At 33.6% G+C, this 24,030-nt stretch overlaps 1 protein-coding gene across 14 annotated transcripts in view; it reads right to left on the bottom strand.

The window, feature by feature from the left end:
- Positions 1 to 24,030, bottom strand: part of SNAP91 (synaptosome associated protein 91) — a 139,880-nt gene that overhangs the window by 55,929 nt on the left and 59,921 nt on the right. For all 14 annotated transcript variants that reach the window (XM_072832187.1, XM_072832188.1, XM_072832186.1 and 11 more), the window contains exons 8-13: positions 20,569 to 20,675; positions 16,217 to 16,258; positions 10,965 to 11,035; positions 5,989 to 6,016; positions 3,175 to 3,284; positions 989 to 1,107 (exon numbers count right to left, since the gene is read on the bottom strand). In XM_072832187.1, coding sequence (XP_072688288.1) covers positions 989 to 1,107; positions 3,175 to 3,284; positions 5,989 to 6,016; positions 10,965 to 11,035; positions 16,217 to 16,258; positions 20,569 to 20,675 — 477 coding nt within the window. The remainder of the gene's footprint in view (positions 1 to 988; positions 1,108 to 3,174; positions 3,285 to 5,988; positions 6,017 to 10,964; positions 11,036 to 16,216; positions 16,259 to 20,568; positions 20,676 to 24,030) is intronic.

Raw genomic sequence — 24,030 nt, 5'->3', positions numbered from 1 at the left:
TCATGAATGGCAACCAAATTATTTTTGCTCTGGGGAGCTATGATGGGGCACCTCCTATTTCAACCCATTGCTTATGTTATTCCCTCTGTGTTTTTCTATAGTTGTATGAATCACTTTTTAAACTTAAAAAATGTATCTTGATAGTTTGGCACAATAGGGCAAGGTATTTAAAACCAACTCAGTGCAGCACTGAAAATGATGCAGTAATTAACCTATTTTTATATTTGTATTTGATTTACTTTTTAATAAAATATTTATAAAAGTTTAAGTTTTTTCAAGATCCATGAATAAAAATGGGCATCAAGCACTTAGGTGTGAATCTTCTGGTTAGTTTAGTATGGATCTTTTCTGGCACAAACAAGAATCTATCCCATATTTAAACTGCCTGAAGTCAAATACAATATGAATTAAAACCAGCTTAGGCTTAAAGGAATCCAGGAAGGAGGCTACATGTGAACAAATCAAATTAGAAATGCTGGGGATCCCTGGGTGGCTCAGTGGTTTAGCGCCTGCCTTCAGCCCAGGGCATGATCCTGGAGTCCCGGGATCGAGTTCCACATTGGGCTCCCTGCATGGTACCTGCTTCTCCCTCTGCCTGTGTCTCTGCCTCTCTCTCTCTCTGTGTCTCTCTCATGAATAAATAAATAAAATCTTAAAAAAAAATTAGAAGTGCTGCCTTTGAGTAATTTCAGAAGTTCACAGGAATACCCAATCCTCTAATGTCTGAATCTCTAGAGACCAATTACTAAAAATAATCAGATTTTCAGAATAGCAATGAAAAATATTGCCTTTGCTTCAACTTTTAAAAACTATATGACTACTACAGAGAGGCTCTCTACCTCTCTCTCAATATGTATTGAAATCAATAGATGCCATTCTCAGCATTTTCTCTCCAAGTTTCTAGCAATATTTTGGACAATGTGAAGGTAAGTAGCCTGAATAAAAACAACTGAATAGGAAAATGGCACAACTGTCTGGTTTCACTCACCTCCCCATGCAGTGGCTCCTCCAGAAGGTGGTGGTGGTGCTGGTGCTGCGGCTGCTGCCGCCCCTCCAGAAGGAAAGTCTGGCTGGAGGTCCAGGAGATCACTAGATGGTTTAGAAGCGCTGAAAGGAAATTACAATTTTAAAATCAGATTTAAAAATTTTATAATGTAAAGATGCTTTAAATAAAGAGTGATGCAGAAAACAAAGATTTTCAATATTTTAAATCCAATAAGAGAATAATACTTTGGAAAGTATAGCATATATCCTTCTATACTGAGGGTTGGCAAACTACTTTGTAAATGGTAAGAAGCTAAATATTTGAGGTTTGTAGGCTAGATAGTCTAACACTATTCAACTCTGCCAGTGTAGTATTAAGTAAGACATAGACAATATATAAACAAATGACCGTGCTTTTGTTCCAATAAAACTTTATTTATAAAAACAGACAGCGGGCTAGTTTTGTCCATAGGCCATAGTTTGCCACCTCTTGTTCTATACACAATAACATAGGTAAACCATACTGCAAGCAATGGGCCACTCAACCAATCATAAGGCAGAAATTAAAGGGGGGAACACACCTAAATGCCTCAAATTAAGGGGGAATTTTATCACATATATTAATGTCCACTGGGTAGAATCTGAAGGGCTGGTTTTGAGGACTGTGATAAAAGGAAGCATACTCCAAATATTAAAGTATCGGAGTAAGAGAGTCATGGGTAATTTTTCCTTTTTTTCTATTTTCTAAGTTTTTTTGCAAGAAAAAAAATTCTTGCTTTAAGAATTTATTTATGAAGCAAAGAATACTAAAATGAATAGTCACTATATACCTTTTTTCTAAGTTAAACTATAACACATCAAGTTTGCCTATAGAGGCCTCATCTGAAATACTTCTGTATTTTTTATTCTCATTCAGTTAGGGCTATGCTTTTCAAAGCTCCTCCATCTGCAAAAGTTCCAAGGAGGGGCCTAGAGCTTTGCTATTCAAAGTGTGGTCTTTAAACTAGTAACATTCTGAGACATGGCATAAAGTACAGGATATTAGGTATACCTCATATCTTCTATATCAGAATCTTCATTTTAACATGGCCCCAGGAATTTCATTCAGGTTTGAAACACACTAATCTACAGGTTACCAGGCCAGGTACCAAACCACCAGGGTCCCAGAGTCCCCACCCTTCTTCATAAATAGCAGTTCCATCTTTAACCTTTTTTAAATATTAGATTTCCAAGTAATATTCTTTTGAAGAAGAATTCTAGTTTCTTTTTTAATTTAAAAACACTTGAAACTTGCCTAGTTTTGATTTCCATTTCATAAATATAACTTCTCAAAGTGCCAGGATAGGAAACATATGATTAAGACCTGAATCAAAGTTTTTAGAAGAAGCAATTTATCTTAGTATAGAGGTAAAAAGGACTTGGCTTTACCAAATTTGTGATTACAGGCAAGTAAGAGGTAACACACAATAGTTAACATGGGTACATTACATGGATTTATCACTCAAGTTAAAATTCAGATCTCCAAATATAGGGCATTCATAATCAGTTATGGATACTATAAATCCTCTCATGACAAAAGAAGCAAACAAAACGTGACCTAAAATTATTGTCTGAGGAAGCCTCTTTGAGCTGGCATTTCATCTGAGGCAGCCCTGAGATTTTACACAATGCACAGTTATCTCCAACTTTTTCACTATTGTTCTCACCTCTAGGTGCTATAAAAGCTGATTAGAAACATCTTGATGGTCTCTTCCTACCACCAGAGTCTGAGTTCCTCATAAGCACAACTGCGAAGGTTTTTTGTTTTGTTTTGTTTTTTAAGTGCCGTAAGACACCCTTTAAATTTCACACAAGAAGAGGCTAATTTCGAAATCACTTTCCATTTCTTCACAATTTCAGAAGAACCCAAAGCATCTGTACCATTCTTCCACCTCCTTCTCTAAATGTGTGAGCAAGAAGGTGACCCAAGGTTTCTACAGCTTGGGTCTTCTGATGCTTTGAGAATACAGGCCCAAGAACTGTAGAAAAAGCAAAAAAACTTACTTTGTGAACCTAAAGATAGCCCAAACTATTACATGTTACTAGGACTGGATTTCATTTTGTGAAAACATCTGGGTTCAATACATAAAAATAAAACAAAAACCTAATCAAAATATTAATACATGGTTTAGAACATACTCATGAACTAACCTGACAGGGACAGCCGCAGACGCAGTTGCAAATAAATCAACCGGTGGGGATGTGTCGATAGTTTTAGCTGGTGTAGAATTAGGAGACGTAACAGTTGTGGCTGGAGAAGACTGAAAGTGAAGATGCACAACACACTCTAGTCAAATGTGAATCTAAAGGACACAGAGCAACAGGACCTCCACTTTGCAGACCTCTGGCATTCGCAGCAATTTTTTGGTAACTCCTTGTGGGAGAGGAAAAAACTCAAAAAAATTTGAAATGGAGAACTGTAATAAGTAATCAATATTGGCCAAAACAGGTTTTAAACTTTAAAAATTAAATACAAACTATATAAAATTATGTTTAAAATATTTGGCTTAACATGGCAATGACTTCTACTCATGTATTTAAAATCAAGGTTAAATAGTTATTTCCTAAATAGAATTATCAGGAGAGATCTTACTAACTGCTAAAAATGAAAACAATTATCAATTGGAATAACTGCTATAAAACCAAGGCCATTTTTTTCCTCTGCATTCTAGCTAGAATTCATATAAAGCCTTCTCAGGTATCTTTAAATTCTAGAAATCTAACTTTCAAAATAGTTTACAGGTGGCAGAGAAAAATTTATAAAGAAGATACAAGTCACTTACAGCTTAAAGGTACCATGACTATATCCCATCACTAATATGAAATAGATAAAACTAAAAAAATGAAACAAAATCTAACATTTATTGTCCCACTGGTTTATTTTTAAAAAGAGAACTTAATAGTTAATATATTAAAAATTAAGGTTTTTGTTGAGGAAACTATCCTATTTTCCTTTATTTGGTATATTTAATTCTCCATACATTTACAAGAGAAAGATTAATGAAACATCTCAAACCAGTCCACCAATACTTACTGTAAGTGGAAGTGTGATATAATAGCAAGTAAGATATGAAAGAATAAGAGCAGCCAAACGCTATCAGATATTGCTATAAATGGACATCTAATTTTAAACAGACCAAATGAAGGAAAGTTTTTAAAATAATAAATTAAGAAAAAGGACTGAAGAGATAGTGTTCAGGGGTCTTCAGAGTGAAATGGTATTTGTTTAATACCTATTTGTCCCAGAATCGAGAAGTCAAAATTCAATAGATACATAATCGCTAAACATTCAGCACATCAGGAAAGACAAACACATGAGCAATATGGATAACGTTGCTCAGAAAAACATCAATTCAAGCCTTTCTCTCCACCAAAATGTCAAAATTTTCAGGTGGGATGTGACAGTTTATTAAGGGAATAGAAAGGACCAACAAAATTTAATTTGTATGTTATCCACAGTGGACACTGACAACTCCTCTAAAAGAAATTAGTATTTTTTAAACCAATACATGTAAATAAGTAATGTTTATGAAAATGCCACCGAGAACTTAAAGACAACAATGAATCTACCAACATAAATGCAGAAATGAAGGTCTTCAGAGCCTCATTAAAAATGCCTTCTAACAATAAGCTCTGGAGAAATGAGACAGCTAGGGAAACAGAACCAGAATAATCCTGTTATTAAGAAAAAGAAAATGTCAATAAAATTCGATTTGGCCAAAATGTAGAGACAGACCACTCCAAATGATGCCATAATTTTTATCACACTCTACTCTACAGTCATATGTCGGAATTTTTCACATAGATGTAATGATTTTAAACCTGGTTTTCTATCAGAATCACCAGGGAGCTTTTTGTTTGCTTGGGGTGCCTGTGGGAATCTTAGGCAGCCAGCCAGGTATTGACATAGTACAGGGTGTCTGGGAGCCACCAGTGCAGTCATAATGACATCCTTCACATCTGTAATAACAGCAATCACATAAAGGAAATTTGTCATAGAGGAAAGAGCACATTTATTACATTTTTGTCTGAAAAATACAATGGCAAATGTAAGCTACAGACCTAGGGAAATAAGTACTATTATTGTCACTGATAACCCAGATCCTGTCATTCAAAATGATAAAAAAGAGGGAGTAGAAAGAGTTATTAAAATTATTACAGTAGAATATCTAAAAGGCATGCTTGCAGAAAGACACTCCATCACAACTGACTTCTTTATCATTCAATCACATATAAAATTATATATCTCACAGGGCTGGGATTCAGAGTATGTATGTGCTTTGTAACTAGTCTGTTTTCAGTTGCAATATAAATGTAAGAAAATTTCTCCTACTTAAAAACTTAGTCCAAATAAAAGACTAAGAAGACATTGCTATTACTACAGTGGATTGAGAAACTAATAAAGTAGAATACACGAACTTTACCTTACTTTTCCTTAAAAACCTAAAAAAATTACGATTAAGATCCAGAAATAACAGGTATTTACATACTTGAACATTTACATGTTCACCCAGCAGCAGTGTTCACAACAGCCAAATGGTGGCGGTAACCCAACTGACCAACTGACAGACGGAAAAAGAAAATGTACATACATACAATGGAATATTATTCAGACTTAAAAAAGAAGGAAATTCTGACATATGCTGCAGCATAAATAAATCCCCCCAAAATATTACACTAAGTAAAATAAGCCAGTCAAAAAAGGACAGATACTAGATGATTCCACTTATTTGAGGTACCTAGAGTAGTCAAATTCATAGAGACAGGAAGTAGAATGATGGTTGCCTGGGGCTGAGGAGAAGGATGTGGAATTAGTGTTGAAAGGATACAGAGTTTCAGTTTTGATGGCAAAAGTTCTGGAAATGGATGACAGTGATGGCTGCACAACACTATGTATTCAATGCCACTGAACTGTACACTCAAAAATTCCTAAAATGGTCAAAACAAAACAAGCAGCAAACTTACCTTACTTAATGGAGAGGGAGCACCAGATCTAAAAGGCAACAAAAAAAAATTAAAACTGAATATACATGAATGCATTTGTAAGCATTTAAGTTTGAAATCACTTGGAGAAATATTAACCTGTTTACATACATATGTTTTAGTAATGGGTAAACTATTTTTTTAAAAAATAATATATTCTTCACTCAATTAGGACATCCTTTTGCAGTATTTTCCATTCACTTAATTTCTACTACTAGAAATTCTTAAATCCAAGTTCTTTTCTATATCTCTAGCAACTCAATTTTTCAAGTTGACCATTATTGCCTGTATCCAACAAAAATAAAATTGGAATTTTAAAAATATTTCCTAGACTTGGGGAAAATAATGTTTTACAGAATTAAAAAAAACCCTCTGGTGTATTATTTTAAAAAGCTAGAAAACTCCTTAAGGTACACTGTGATTCATTTAATCATAATTGTGATGCATTAGAGGAACATCAGAATTTAAAATATCCCTATGAGCACGTGCCTGAAATGCGTCTCAATTTCCACATGCATATTCCTGGTTTGTTTTTTTTCATGGCTGTAATAAAATCTATGGGAAATATTCCCAGTATCCTGTTAGAACTATTAGGAGATTGAAAAAGAACAGTAACCTCATGCTTGTTTCTAAAGGAGTGAGGGAAAATTAGAAAGGAGTAAATTTTTTTTAGTGAGATAATTGCTACCACTGCCTTGTACATCATTTTTAGCACAGTGCTTCAGAAACGACTGTCTAAACAGGTTACACTTTACCAACCCAAGTTAATGGAAAACAAATTAATGATAAAACAAAATGAAGAAGAAACATTTCAATAGGAAGCCTACTGTCAGCGTCTTAAAGAATGGCAGGCATGGCTTTCTATTCATCTACAGAGAAACTAGCACAAGTAGCACTAGTAAAACAAAATTAGCAGAAATTAAGTAACTGAAATTTTGTACAGTATCATGAATTTTTGTTTTATTGAGTGTAGCAAAGCGGATTTAATAACATATATCACATTAATACATTTTATGTTCAACCTTATTTGCAAATACCTGCTATTAAAGATTATCATCCTCAAACCTAAGTACAAATATCATAATTGGCACAAGAATCAGTTTGCCAAGCTCCCACATGAGCACCATTACTAAATGACACTTCTAGTTACCCCAAAGAGTAAGCAAATAAATGAAAAACCATCATCCCACTTACCACATTGTATCTTGTCTCTTTAATTATCTGTCTTTTCCACTAGAAGCTAAATTCTTTTGAAGAAAGGGAATCTATCCCATTGTTTTATACCCCTAGCACTTTACACAGCACCTGACATCTTCCAAGCAGTGATATTTCTGTATTATTTGAATTTTAGAATAAGAATGCATTCATGTAAAAAAAAAAAGAATGCATTCATGTGCTTTGTGCAAAAACAGATTAATCATAAGTCTTAAAAATTATTTTGTGTAAAACCTAAACTGTCAGAATGAGTGACCTCTGTTCCTATGGACTGCACCCAGCCTTTGCCATGATTTTTCATCTAAGAGGTCAGACAGAACCAGAGGTGTGCTCCCATTTGGGGCCATAGCCTTAAAAAGTATCACTAATCACTGATTAAAATCTGAGGGCTCAGAGGCTTAGAGAAGTAAATAACTTGCCCAAGCCTCATCATTCTTTAATAGTGATTTAAGACTTTAGTCCAAGTCTGTCTGATGCCCAGAGCCTGTGCTCATTTCACATTCCAGCCTGTCCTGACTCAAATACAGATGAGCCCGGCACATGAGTTCCTCTCTTACACAACACACAGGCTGCTTCCTTTCACGTTTCTTCATTGATTTACTTCTCTACCATTGGTCATTTGCCCTTTATAAAAGAAAATACTACAATCTTTTATATATACATAATGACACTAAAAATCAATACTTATTTTAATGATTTCAGCAAATATCCAGAAATCTAGTACATGGTAAACTGTGTTGGGAAGAATAAGGCATGAATATAATTTTAAAAGAGAATGAATGACCCATGTAGTCCTATCCTAAATTCTGTGAAATGCTACAAACAGATCAATGGGTTTTTATGATGAATATAGAATACACCAAGGTTTACTTCTATGATGTTAATAGTAAATCATCGAAAGAGGAAATGTTATGTCTTATCCACAATAATAATCTCTACATAATTTTGGCTATAAATGTTAGCCAGAAGACAAACAAAAAATACAGATGTGAAACCCTATCTATGTCTTCCAAATAACTTTAATTACAATAGACTTATCAAGTTTACTGTACCCTCAGCACTTAGTAAATGCACATATAAAATAAAATCAATTTCTCTTTTGTTCTATGGTATCACAGAATCACACATATACAAATATATCACACAGTATTGCATAAAACTTCAAAAATGAGTATTGGTGGATAAAATCTATTACATATAAAGAGTATATATATATATTTATAGTAGACATTTGAAAACGCTTGTCTCTGAGATTAGAATCATTTTATACTGCTACTTAAAGACAAACAACTTTAATTTTCTAATATTGTCTTTTGGTACTTTTGCTATATATCATGGGAAAATCTTGTTTACTAATCAAATAAAAAAACTTTGATTTCCACAATCTAAGAGGACTGTGCATACACCTAAAAGAGATTTTTTTTTTAGTCTTGATCTAAAGAGACCAAGATAAAGTAAAACCATTTATGCCAGTCACATTGGGAGACAAATAAAAAAGGATAATGAAAACACAGATGTGTAAAATTGACAGAAATGAGTTTTAAATGCTCTAAATACCAAATGTGGAGCCTTAAGAGTGATTTTTGCATTTTTAGTAATAACAAATGCAAAAAAAGTCACTCAATGTAGTACTCACCCTTCACTTAAGTTCCCAGGTAAGCACAAACATACAAAGAAGAAAACAGTTAACTACTATATAGTTCATTTATATTAAAAATAGGGAATAAGCAAAAGACAAGTTCATATGTGGTCTCAGCCAATTCAGAAGAGAAACAGGACAAGCATAAAATGATTTTAAGGAGAGAGAAACATTACCCTCAGTCAAAGGTAATTCAAATCAGGAGATCATTGAATTTCTATTTCTCTACACTTAGAAATGTAACTATGTGTACATAGCTAAGTTTTGCAAAAATAGTTTACAGCAGCCACAAGGGGGCGAATTTAGACTTGAAATTAAGGCTAACGAAATTCACCTGAAAAGACTGCTTTTTTTTGCTGACTGCAGTACTGGCAGGTTTAACATGGGAAAAGTGTGGCTCTGTGCAGGGTGTTGGGGGGACCCTGAAGGGAAAAGAATACAGAGAAGCCGACTTTTCATCGAGCCTTCTGAGGTGCCTTGCCATGGAGAGGCTTTAAGTCCTGAGGATATACATGTTTCCTTAGCCAAAGAGGTCCTTCTACCACAGGAGCAGGGACAGTTCTTAGGCTTCTTGCTTCCTTTTGCTTAATTCTTACACAACTCTTTTGGCTTCTTAGACACTCTAATACAGGGTAGCCCACCAATAACTGGAAGTGGGCAACTTAATGTACTCTCAAGTCACCAGATGCACTCTCATGTCTTTTTAGCTGGCATCAATCTATCCACAAAACTCTGATCATCCATGGCTACAATGAAGTGGAGAAAGACCTTGCTCTTGCACTGTGGTGACAATCTTAACAGAGTCTCTACAAGGTCCTGTCATGCATCATACCAAATACTTCTGCCATAACTGCCTGAGAGATTCCTACACTGTTGTTCATCATTGAAAATATAAAATATGCAATGATTTTTACGCTAACTTGGAAAAGATGATAGAAATTACACTTAGCTAATGAAACAACAAGCAACAAGTAAGAACAGGACATGAATCTAGATTCTGTGCAAATGCTGAGAGAGAAGAAAACAGAAAGGAGTTGCATTTTGATAGCTGCATTATAGGCAAAACCCATGAGCAACATATAGCCCTGCAATGTTGTCTCTATGAACTCCTCCTGTCAATCTAAATGAAATAAACATAAAGCTGGGACCAACAGACAGATTTCAAGCTGACTCTGTAGACATAGCTACAGGTGGAGATAATGAAGTATAAAATTGTCCCTGAACTTTAGAATCAGAAAACCTATTTAAACTACATATGTGGGGAAAAAAAGGCCACAACACAAGGTAGTGCATGATTAAAGAAGGTTTAACGAGACAGCCCTCCCAGGATGGGTAAGATTTACACACACACAGAGACAAGGAGGGTAGACAGCCAAGACTAGCAGAATTATAATTTGAGCAAGGTACAAAGACTGGAAAGCATTGCGTACCGTGAATAGACAAGTTTGATACTTGCTAGAGAGAAAAAAAAGAATTGGAACCTGCACATTTTTGCATGCAATGTGGAAAAAATAGTAAAAAATGTATGTGCCCAAACACAAAGGTATGAAAATCCAGTAAAATTGTACTTATTGCTGACTGATTGCTATCCACTCTATAAAAAAGATCCCTGAGCAAAATATCAGCAGCATGCCATTCTGAAGGCTTCAAGTGGGGAGAGTCTAAAATGCAGAAAACTATACCTGCGAGCTCTGCTTTTTTTCACAAAAGGGTAGGTAATGTAGTAGAATATTCAAGGCTACCTGTGAAACTGTGCGTTTTACTTCTGCCCAATGATAACAGCCTCAGTTTTTAAACACGAATAACTCTTTTTCTGTATATTGTAAATCCCCCTGTAAGGGTAAGTATATACGTCATCAAGTTCAGGCAACTGAAGTACAACCTACTAATCTGCTGCATTAACCTGCAGATAGATTGCTTATGCCCGGGGTCACACTGCCATAAGTAAATTGGATGGATGGGATCTTTGCGGAAACCTTGAAGAATTACAATAAAGCATACCCTAAAGCTGTGGTGGTATAATAGTACCATGATACATCTCATTCTTATAAAGAACGACTGTTAACATTTTTCATTTTATTTAGAATATACAACTAATGCATACTTGTTTCCGGGTTTCTTTCCTTCTAATGTGTTTAGATGCTGTTCAAGGGTCTCCATAAGACTGCTGGGAGCCTACAATAAGAAAGTAAAAATAAATGTCTGCATTGCTTTCTTTCACAGTAAATACACTGCAACATCACTGTAATTTTGTATGGTGGAGCTCTGTGTGTGGAGCCCACTGCATATGGGAGGTAATTTCATCTCAGGTTCTTTTGGTACTTAAAGATTTATAGATTCCAGAGAATCTCAGACGGGCCCATCTTACATATAGTTAACTCCACTGCACAACAAATGGCACTACAGTGTGGTTTCAGTGTAGAGATTGCATTGGATAGACTTTTCTATGATATTACTTATATGAAATAAACTCAAATCAAGTCCACCATATGGTTCCATAAGATCACATGAGAAAATAATAGGTATTTATATCCAATTAAAAAATATAAGTGCCCAAATATAAACTTATAGAAGTCTGAAACTACAGTAAAATCTCACTTATCTACATGTGACTGAAATGTCAGGAAAAACTGCTACTTTAGTAAATAAAAGTTGAGGGGTGTAAGTGATAGTTATGGAGAAAATGATACATCTTTAGTAGTCAAGAATTAAGATTTTCTTATTGAGCTACTTAATTTACATATATAATAAAAACTTTAGCAATATGATAATGTTAAACTACTGTATTTTAGAAGATTTAATATATTTCAACTCTTTTATTAAAAGGTACCTGAATGTTTGTTTTCATACTAACATTTTAGGCAATACAAAGCAATGGCATTTTACTGTATATTAGAAAGAGAAATAATAAGTTCATACATATATTCCACCCCATTTATTCCTCAAGCATTAGGAATTTAAGGTCATCCTTAAATAATTTTAACCTAAATTAGTCCTTAACAGCAGTGTAAGCATTCCATGAATGAAATATGGAGCTACATTTACAGATACATTTAATTCTAACAATTATCCTTCAAATTCATATGAAATTAATTTTGAAGACCTTTCACTATGCTAACTGCTAAAATAGCTCACATAATGCAAGGAAATTCATATAACTGTACATTTTACATTGTACCTGTAATGACAAAATCAAGTGGAATTCTTATTAAAAATTTTTAATTTTAAAAGTTCAGGTTATTTAATCTCATTTTTACTTCACTAATAGATTCATGAGCCATTTTAAGAATTAAGTGATTATTATATATGTAATTATATGATTATTATAAATATAAATTACTAAGTGAATAAAAATATTAACTTGATCAAAGTGATGGAGGTAGGGTAGAAAGAGTCAGTCCTATGAGCATTATCTAAAATATTATGGCCTATACAATAGAAAAAGTAAGATTATGGGGGATATAATAAATTTAGAAAGTTGTAAAAATTAGAATTTAAAAATATAATTCAGGTGAAAGTAGACTTACTTAGCAAATTCCAAGAAACTGAAACTAAGACTATACCCATAAGTTGTAAAAAAATAAATTTTTAAGAGATAAGGAAAATTTTGCTCCATAGAACTAACAGTATACTATAAAGATGTATTCATTTAATACATAGAATATGCACTGTATTTTTAAAAGCAAGAAAAAATGCTTCATAATTTTTAGGTGAATTAATACCCGATAACTTCAAAATTATCGTGCTAAATGTCATAATAACAATTACTATAATTGTCAGAATAATGGGACCTAGGAAGCCTGGGCATATAATTTCAAAATTTACATATTTCTATTTTTTTCTACTGGGATCATAGTAAGGAAAAAAAATATCAAGCCACAGAACTCCTCTCCAGTTACAAGACATAGGTCCTCTAAATGTTCAATGCAACGTAAAGAAAATGTGATTCCATGTTAAAACGGCTTAAAAAGACAAATGCTACTTATAGTCACAGAACAGAACAATATGGGATAACAAAAAAGGAGGTGGTGTTTTCTCCTATAAACTTCCTTGGTTACCTTAAGAACAAACAAGCCAAAAACTGGGAAGACAGTTTGCAACTTCATTCTTTTTTGCAAAGTTTCTTAATAATTTTTGGATGAAACATTCAAAAGAAAGTGGCAGTCACAAAAATTACTAGTTTAAAAAAAAATCTTACCAAGAGCACAGATTACAAAACTAACTTTTGTCTTTAAGGGGAGTTATTCTGTGATAAATTGCACATAAAATTAAGTTTGGAGCATTTTACCTTAAAGGTTTAAAAATGCTTCATTATTTACATTTTTTACAAAGACATGTGAAATCTAATAGAAACAAATTCCTCAAATGTTTTTGGAAGAAAAAACATCTATTTTGATAGTAATGTTCACAAATATAGGAATATTGGCTGCCTTCTTAACTCTACCTATGGCACGGAGTCTATCTTGGCAGTATAGTAGAGAAATAAAAAGTGTCTCAAATTTCCAAGCAGCAAAACTTTGAGAATGCCCCTGCTGTTGTAAAAGGAATCTAAAAGAACAAACTATAAATAGCAGGATCTTAGTTGCTTATTTTTAAAAATGCCACAGTCAATAGACCAATCAGATGGAAACACCAACCCAAAAATCAAGAGTCATTCTGTGGAAGCTAACAGGTAACAATAATGTATCACTGTTCCAGAACTGATCAGTGGTATGTTTTTTTTTAAAAAAACAAAAACAAAAACAAAAACAAAACCAAAAAATCTTCCCTTTACTAGTAGTTTTCAGATCAACCAGAATTCCCAACACCAAAACCTAAGATGTTTTTCACAAATGGAGATACTTTAAATTTGGAACGCGCACACACACGCCAAACAGAAAATGCTTTAGAACCTAAAGTATCTGAATTGTCAATGGTTGCTTCCTTTTGGATCCTGGACTCACAGTCAGCTTTGAATTTGTTCCAAGAAAAGGATTTTCAAAATATCATTTAATTGATGTTCATAAATCATTTAAATGCAATCATGATGATATGCACAATTATCTAAAAAGGGCTATAAATGACCACACTGGTATTTATTTTGCATTTTCCAACCAAAATGACATCTATTACATTCCTCTTCTCCACCTTGCTGCAATAAGAATTCTAATTTTTTTTTTTCCAGATATAAGCAGCCTATTCTTACTCCCAGTTGCTAGGTAGCTTCCCCACATCTATCGCCTTTATAACCCTCATCCATGTTGGGTATTTTGGCTCACTGCCACAGCTAGAATCAGTGGCCTTGGTGGCTACAGAGGCCACTGATTCTTTAATCTCAAAGATGTTAATCGAGTCCACACAACCTTGCATCTCTGACCCATTACCAGATTAATCTTGGTCTAACACTGTGTAAAGTTGGACTAACTCTAGAGCAGCTCACATTTCCAACTCAGACCTGATCATACTGTCACAGTGGGTCTAAATTGCCAGATCAATTAGAAGCCTCCACTAGACCTTTGGAAGGGGCTCTAAATAAGAATTAGGGAGAGTGTTTAGTCCTGTCACTCATAATCCCAACAGAAATCATAATTTGGTTACTTATTAAGAAATTTCAAAAGCACACAATACTCTTGTATTGAGATTTAAATATATGCTCAAGAAATGAACCAGAGAATTTTTGCATGTATGATGAGGTAATTTTAAAATAGATGTCACTATGGAAATTTATGTGGCTCTTAAGGTCATAAAAAATGCAGAGGAAAGAATGATATCAGATTCTAATAAATATCACAAAATACTCAGGGCAAGATTTTACCCTTTTTAAGGATAAGATCTCTGTTCCCCATATTACGGTAACACAATGTACACCATTAAGTAGTATGTCTCTGGACTACTATTTCAGAGAAGGAGATTCTATAAATTATAATGAATATTATAGCAACATTCAAAATTAAACCCAGGTTTGTGAATCCTTCTTCCAATGACGTATTACAATTTTCTAATTAAAAAAAAAAAAAAAAGAACCAAGCCGGGCCTGAACTCAAGACCCTGAGATCAAGACGTGAGCTGAAATCAACAGTTGGACACTTACCTAACTAAGCCACCCAAATGCCCCCAAACAAAAAGATATTTAAATATTCTTTTAAACTTTTGTCTCAGATGTTATACAAACTGAGACAAATGAGGACCTATTTTCTTCTTAACTGAGAGCCTCTATGATAATATATTTAGTTTTACTTTTATTCCATAGTAAGAGCATCTATACAGTTGAATTAAAGATTATTTACCATTTCTAAAAGCTATTCATTGAGCAATATATTTTAATATCTACCTTTTTTTTAGGTTAATATGTATTACTTGGCTATTTTACCAAACTACAATATAAATATTTATTTGTTATTATTTTAAATATAGAAACATTTCAAAGGATTATAAAGATAGTCATTTTGTTATTATTAAAAAGTGGGTCATCTTTTATTATGACAGTTTTCTTCTATTATGATGACTCTTTATTTACAAAGATAGAAAACTCATACATTCACTACTGGTATGTAAGATAGAAGCTCTATATTCTCTCTTAATATCTCACAATCTCTAGTTAAAGGACATGTTTGGGACAGAAATTTACCATAACACGGTAAAGAGTTGATTAAATGAAAACAGTTCCTGCCAATTATGAGAAAAGTCACACAGTAATTCTGGACATGTTAATGGTTCTTGATTCTACATCTTAGGAGCCCTATAGTGTACCCTCTTGACAGATGAAAGGATCCATAAGAAGGCACTACTATTATTTTTGCTTACTAGATGATCCCCAGAGAAATCACTTATCTACTACTATGAAATTTTTTTTAAAGGTTAATTATGGTAGAAATTCCTCTACTTGATAGGGAAGACAAGAATCAGTGTAGTAGAACTATAGGATCAGAGTGCTCCTCTTCCATGCCCCTCCTTTTTACCTGGGAAATGTTGAAAACTAGGAGAACAAGCAGAAAGAACATTTCAATGTTCCAACTACATGCCCACCAATAGTCACTGTTCAGAGACAAAGTGCTTTTCAAACATTATTCAAGGCTTCTTTTTGAATCAAGTTCAAGAATGAAAAGATGGTCCTCAAACAGTAAATTTGGATGCCTTTAAAAGAAGAAGCTATGTTATAAGGGCAGGTAAATCTTCATATTAACTCCAGAAATATATTCAGTAGCTAGAAAAAATATGCAAGCTAGAATAATTTCCAAGAAAGTTGGTTGGCCTAAATTCAAAAATTCAAAATGCATTAAATGCTTATAAGACTATGCTCTAGGTATTATCTTTTATGGCAAACTATGGAGTAATAATTTCATGCCTACCACACTTTTCACTCAGAGAATCACTTACCTGTGTGAGGTCAGGAATGTCACCTTTATCAATGCCAACTTGCTGCAGATTAAAAAAGATAAGGTTCTTAATGGGAATTTTTAAAATTAATTTCTTTGCATTTAACAGAAGACAATCCACAGAATAGTTAAAACCAAGCTGAATCCTGGTATAAAAGAACTGTCAACTCAACATAATAGAGCAATGATTTTCTTAATGTAGTTAGATATAACAAATGTACAGAATTTCACTAGAACCCAAAAAAAGACACAAGATATTGAAGTATAAAATTTAAAGGTTTCCTCCACAGCTAATGACAGCTAAAAGTAAAAAAAAAAAAATTCTTAGACTAAATTTAAATTGTTATAAATGCTCAGTAAATCCTCTGACAGGGAATGGTCATTTAGGTTTAATAACTTGTTCAAGGTGTAGGATCCACCTCTCTTCCCACAGAGAGAACCATTGTTTTTTTCTTATGTATCCTTCCAGAGTTTCTTTATGTATATCTAAGGAAATCAGAAATATATAAATACATATTTATTTCCTTCATTATTATGCAATAACAGTGTATTATATACACTGGGCTTATATTTTTCATTTAACAATACATCTCAGACAGATATCCGCATTAACACACAGTTTACTTATTTTTTTAAACAGCGTCTTTCCCTATGATTTATTTTTATTTAATAAGTCACATATTAACGAACATTGAAATTGCTTCTAATCTCTGGCCATTGGGAGCAATGCTGCACACAGCATTTTGTAAGTATGTGAACATACCTGTAGAACTGGAGTTATTAGGTAAAAGCACATGTGAAATGTTAGTGTTGGTAGCTTAGGGAAGAGAAGCAGGGGAGGGAGGAAGAACAGAAAGGAGAAATAGCACGAAAGAGCACAAATATGGGAATATACAAATGAAAGTGAATCAATGAAAAGAGTATATATACAAGTTAACTATACTGCTCTATCAACTCTTTTGTGGGTTTAAAAATTATTCAAAATAAAAACCTGGGGAAAAATACAAATCATAACTTCAATTCTCTCATTATGTAAATGATAAAATGTAGGCTCAAAGAAACAAAGTAGGTTAAATCAATCTCTCCCTTTGAGACATGAACTGCCTTGATTATGTTGATGGAAATGCAGAAGCAAATGCATGAAGCAAGCATAAGTACTGGGTTCCTACAAAGACAATAAAATAAACTAGAGATCGGAAAAACCACTTGTTTGACAAATGCTCTTAGCTAAGTTCTTTATTTTGCTTTCTCTAGTCTATAGCAGGGTTTCTCAGGCATGGCACCATTCACATTTTAGGATGATAATTTTTCAGGTCTGTCTTTTGCACTGTAGGATATTAGCAACATCCTTCTCTACCTACTGGATGCCAATACTTCCCTTTCCTCCAGTTGTGACAACCAAAAATGTCTCAAGACACTGGTTGCTGGGGAGAAGAGGGGAGCAAAATCACCCATTGTGGAGAACTACTGATGTAGAGCATTGACTCTCATTCTCCTAGAGCAACTTAGGCTGCAGATTCCTCCTGAAGGTATAGACATTACCTGCCAATGACTGAACTCTGGCTTTAGGGAAGCTATTGTTGCTTCCCGAAACTCAGTTAACTATCACAAATTATGGAAATTATAAACTTAGGTAACTTCATTCCATTTATTTCCATATTTTAATACATCTTTAAGTGATCCATTAAAAATATTAATATGAATGAAGTCAGCATTTTTGAAATTAAAGTATCATGCATCTTTAATATTAGGATCATCTTGATAAAAGGTGATATGTTTCTCTTAAATAGATAGTTAACAGAACTTTTTTGAACAGAAGACATAATTTAGGAATTCTTCCTTGACACTGCTATTTTCACTAACCTGAACTTCTGAACCATAATGTAATTGGAGGCTTGAGCTGAGGTGTAACTGTATTCCAGAAATCTCATCACTTTCTGTCTGCAAATATTCTGGGAGACATAACTCCTACGACTTGGTATTTATCTTAGAATAGCAAACTAAGAATAACTTAGTTCTATAAAAAGGGAAGTGTGTTTAGAAGAAATGCCTATTAGTTATAAAACAACCATTTTACAAAGTTTCAGTTGCCTGCTTTAGGAGACTTCATAGTAAAAATTCAAAACATGCAAAGTTTTCTACATTCCAAGCCATTCCTCTGGGATATTTGAATGTTTCCATAGATGTTGTTCAACTACTCTATGTTCCTTTTAACATGGCAGACAATTTGTTAATATTTGCCAATAGCCTATATAAATAGTTCTATTTTAAAAATGGCATTCTAGAAGTCTTCTACACATTCTTCAGTAAAATGGTACCAACTACAGGGTAGCTACTGGATATGGTCCATACATATGTACATCACACAAGGGTTGTTTGGTAGAGAGAGAAGCTTTGTACATTTGTTAAGAAATTTCTGTATTTACCAATCATAGCTGAACCACTCAACATTGGTATTCAAACAATTAATACCTAAATTATGAATAATGTAATTTAAGTAAAGAAAACACAAATGGTTGTTAGCCCATTGCGGGTTAGTATTTATTCTATTAAAATAATTTTGTAAATTAGTATCATTGTATAAAAAAGTCATAGTCCTAAAGTTCAAATAAAAGTATAATATTTATATTCAGTTATTTAGACTAATTTCTGTATACTTTCTTCTCAACAGCCTGAAATGGGCCTGTGCTAACATGAAATTATCAAGATATATGAAATAAAATGTTACACCTAAAAAGAGAATGAATTAATAAATAAGTGCCCCCTTTCTCACAAAGACCTTGAATCCAGCCTTACAGTGTTGATTAGAGAAATGTATACCCTAGATTGTCACACGTCCAGCTCCTTACCTATCTAACATATACAATAAAGAATGGGGGAGCTGGGCAGCACATGTACCAAGACTCAATGGAACAATGAAAGGATCTTCTGCTCTGGATGCTTAGGCATAATTGATATTTCCACAGAAAAAAGTCAGGCAAATTTTACTAGATTATATTGATAACTAAGGTTAAACCAGAGGAAAATCTTATCAAATACAAAAAGCAAAACTGTATAGCAGGAAAAGCAAAACTTTCAAGCAAGTCTATCCTTTCTTAAAGACAACCATCATCAATAAGCCCTTGAGAAATACACATGCCTTCATGTATATGTAATTCCTGTAAACTAGTCTTTGCCCTTTGTTTCTCATATTAGATATTAAAAAATACTTTTGTTCTGATTACAAACTATATGGACCAAGGTCAAGAGACTGTCTTTTGCAGTTATCAGTCCCCTAATTTGAATTTGACAATTATTATTCCTGTGAATAAGTGAAATTTGAAAGATAATGCATGGACTACAGTGCTTTTGGAATTGTGTGTATAAAATGCTTGTTCTTGTGCTATATTCTCAAAATGACAAAAACTGAAAAAGCATGGCACAACTGTTCCATGGCCACAGCCTTGTATGCTTTGCTGTTCACCTTCTGAATGCCTCGCACATGGCACTCCAGTCAATACAATTTGTTCACCCACACGTAAGATAAGACCCAACTAGTCATCCTGCCAAACGACTGTGATAACAATGTTGTAACTTCCAATATCAGTATGAATCAATAACTGGATTTCATGAGAGAAAACACTAACTTACAAGTATCACCTCCTCAGGAACACCAATTGTATGGTTACACAGTTATTGTGATTAAGTACAAACAGACATCCTTAAGAAACAATTTATAAACTTCATAAAATTAATGTACTTTAATTTTTTTCCTTGTATTTAAATACTGACAAAGTAAGAAGGTCATATGTATGATTTCTACACACTAAGAACAATAAATGGACTTTCTTAAGGGCTTTTTAAAAATATTTTATTTATCCATGAGAGACCCAGAGAGAGAGGCAGAGACAAAGGTAGAGGGAGAAGCAGGCTCCCTGTGATGAGCCCAATGTGGAACTTGATCCCAGGACCCTGGGATCATGACCTGAGCCGAAGGTAGACGCTCAACCACTGAGTCACCCAGGGGTCCCATGGACTTTTTTTTGTTCAGGGTTTAATAAAAAGGAAGCTCTTCCTTACAATCAAAGATAGCCATAAGTGGAGAGGAGGGATAAACCACCTTTTAAAGCTCTGAATCTGCTCAGTATCCATGAAACTTGTATTTGAACACAGAATGATCATTTAATTGGGATGCAGGAGTGTACAGTTCTCAGTGAGAAGTTGAAGGAGAGGACATTTGAGGCCACTTTTAGCCCTAATACACTGGAGTTCTGGGACAGAATGCCTTGCCAGATTATAAACCCCATTACTGACTCTAGATACATAAATTTATATTCTTAAATTATATTCCCAACACAGCTTAATATTACTTACCTCTGCAACTTTGAGAAATTCAGATACTCTTGTCATTCTAGTTAGAAATCGTTTGTAAATTTCTAGGGCATCTTTACATTGTCCTTTCTTCATTTCAAAAAACTTTTCTGGAAGAGATAGATAAGCATTTTGAAAAGACTATTATTTCAATTTTCTTCTAAGTTTATGTTAATACTATTAATTAAAACTTAAATGAGCATTTGGATCAAAACAATAGGCACTTCAACCTGTATGAGGTTCTAAAGTACCTAAAAGAAGGGGGACTCACAAAGTTTAAGAACAGAGTTATGTTCTAGGTGTCTCAAATGGAAGCATTTAAATAATGAAAGCACAATTAAAGTAGAAGAACATATGAAGTGTCGCAACAAGTTAAATTCATGATCCATATATATATCCCAGTACCCTGCTTTAGAAAATAGAATCAAATACTTGCTTATAATCTCACAAGTTTTACAGCATCTTCATTTTCTTATTAGCTCACCATAAACCAATAACCTATAAAGCAATACGTTTCTCCAAATTAAAACATTCTTTAATTCTTTGTCTACACTCTGTATAAATTGAAACTTTTATTGGCCATAAATGGTTCTTTCAAACATTATAATGTGTCTCTTGCTAGACAGTAGTGGTGTTTTGTGAAAAATATTTGGTTTACCAAACTCATCATGGCTTCCTAGTCTATAATTGTATCCTCCTTTAACTTTCAACTTTCCAGACAGAAAAACAGAGGATCCTTTTGCCGCTCTCTCTTGCACTCCCAAAACTGGAATTCACAATCACAAGGGTACTATAGCTCCATTATAATTACACTACACAAGTGTATTTTCTACAAAAGTGTTTGGAAGAAAACCAGCATTTTATCAGTATTTTTGCCAGCCAGTCATTTATCAATTCATTCAGTCAATAATTATTGACATTGTGAATGAAGACAGAGAAGGCCAGGGTGTGCAACAGCTTCCAGGCCACTCTGGATCATAACTGAAGATGATTCTGTATTCTTCATTATTTTATATTTTCACATGGTAACACACATGCTATTTTTATATTCTCTCATACTTTAAGGTTCTTAATTTCATTCAGCATGTAATTTTACTACCTTAAAAGTATTTTTAATTTTCTCAAGAAAGGTTTAATAATATATAATTACACAAAGAACTAATTATTGAGGGTAGCTACTCATTACCTTCTGTTGACAGTCTGGGTAATTTTACATTTAACATGGACCTCCCCTGTAGGGTATTCAAGGGAGGCAAAAAGATCAAGAAAACAAACACATACTGTTTTGCACTTAAGAGTTGAGAGGGAAGTAAGTCTTTTAAAATATGGCCATATCTAACCTAAAAGGTATTATGCTAAGTGAAGCAAGTCAGAGAAAAACAAATACCATATGATTTCACTTACATGTAGAATTTATAAAGCAAAACAAAAAACGGACTCTTAAATACAAAGAACAAACTGGTGGTTGCCAGAGGGGAGGTGGGTGGGGGGATGGGTGAAATAGATGAAGGGAATTAAGAGGTATAAACTTCCAGTTATAAAATAAATAAAGTCACAGAGATGAATAGCAAAGCATAGGGAACACAGTCAATAATACTGTAATAACATTGTTATGGTGACAGATGGTGACTACACTTACAGTGAGCACTGCATGATAATGTACAGAATAGTCAAATCAGTTTGTTGTACATCTGAAACTAATATAACATTGTCAACTACACTTCAGTATCTAAAAGTGGCCAAATCTCTTCTTTATCCACTCTATCCTGTTTTCTAATGCTACAGGTAGAATTACGGTGCTATAAGGGAATAATAAATCTTTTACAGTTTAAACTTTTTTAAAAAAGGACTTATCCTGGCAAAATATAATTCTTTCTTTCTTTCTAAACAATCTTCACATAAATAATTTCTTCCAAACATCTAAATTACTTTTCTTTACTATAATCTAAGTTTACATCAGATCTTCAGCAGTAACACAAAAAAAGAAATCAACTTAATAATTTTAATTTCCTTTTAGAACAAATGCATCAGAACCTTAAGCAATCTGTCTCCTCTGGATGCTTTTTAAATTGTTCATATCTTTCACGGTAATTTAGGATTCAGGAACAAAGTAAAAAAATTATTATGGCTTTAGGTTATAATTTCCAAATTGTTTCTGTAACAGTGGTAATGATACAGAAAAGCAACATGTACTGATATAGGGGAAGCTGTGAGATTCCCCTGTCCCCTAAGAGACTATGGTAGGGCCAGGAGCAATTCATACTTTTAACAGAAGGGATGGGTTATCCAGAAATAAGCTTCTGTCTTTATTTCATACTAAAGATAACATATGTTGATTTTCAGTATTTGAAATGAAATTTCAAATTTGGCCTTTTTATGTGAATCTTTATAACGTGTTGATAAATTTCCTTGTCATATTACTATTAATTTTCACAGAACAACTGTCCTAAGGAAAAGAATCAGACAAAAAGGAATCTCATTCCTGTGAAATAAACTAAGGCTTTTGCACATGGACTATGACTAATGCCCATTAGTCAAAAGGAAAGCATCTTCTTACTTGCACGTCGGAGTTTCATTATAAGTGATAAAATGTTTGCAAAGATTTGCGGCACCAACATGGATTCCAACATTAGCTGCAGAAAACTGCTCATGAAGTCCTTGATTAAAACTAACCCATAATTTATTTATAAAGTTAATTCCTAGCACTATTTAGTAAACAAGCAAAACACATACCTGTCTTAAAACACACAGGATATAGTAAGCGTATCTACCTTCTAGAGTGTTATTTTTGTAAGAGCAATTTAACAGCAATGCTGAATGAAGGCTACTCAACACCAGAATGTGATAAGGCAAGAACACATACCTCTACCACTTTTGAGGTCAAGTCTTTAATATGAAGATACAACTCCTTTTCTGCTCCTACTGTTAGACAACAGACTATCCTTTTCAAATTAGATGAAATAAAAATATATATCGCATGGTTATTATTTTAAAATACAGAGAAAATGCACTTACTACAATCTTATCTCTGAAGTCAACATAAAGAGAAAGTAAAACAGAGCAGCATTTAAGCAGGTGTTCAAGACAATAGAGGAGAAACACATGGCTTAACGTGTTTAACTGCTCAATGAATTGTAAAGGCAGTAAGTCCAATCAATGTTTTTGAAGCAGAAGTAGGAAACCAACAAGGGTACACACTAGTGAGAGGGCATGAGAACAAATCGGAACTTCATTTCTGACTGTTTATGGAGTTGAATAAGATAAGCAACTCCAAAATAACTGAGGTTTTAGGTTTAAAAGACTATGTATCAATAGAAATGAGATTAGGAAGGGCAAATTCAAGAGTTCTGTTTTGAAGATTGCTGAGTTTTAAAAACACAATATCTAAATTTAAGTGTCTACAAATAAGACTTGCAAAACTGATGCTCAGAAGAAAGATTACAGACTGAAAGAATAAATCTGGGA

This window comes from Canis lupus, chromosome 7 (assembly GCF_048164855.1).
Source record: "Canis lupus baileyi chromosome 7, mCanLup2.hap1, whole genome shotgun sequence".
Taxonomy (NCBI): domain Eukaryota; kingdom Metazoa; phylum Chordata; class Mammalia; order Carnivora; family Canidae; genus Canis; species Canis lupus.
Note: the sequence above shows the minus strand (reverse complement) of the source record. Positions and strands in the feature narration are given on the sequence as shown.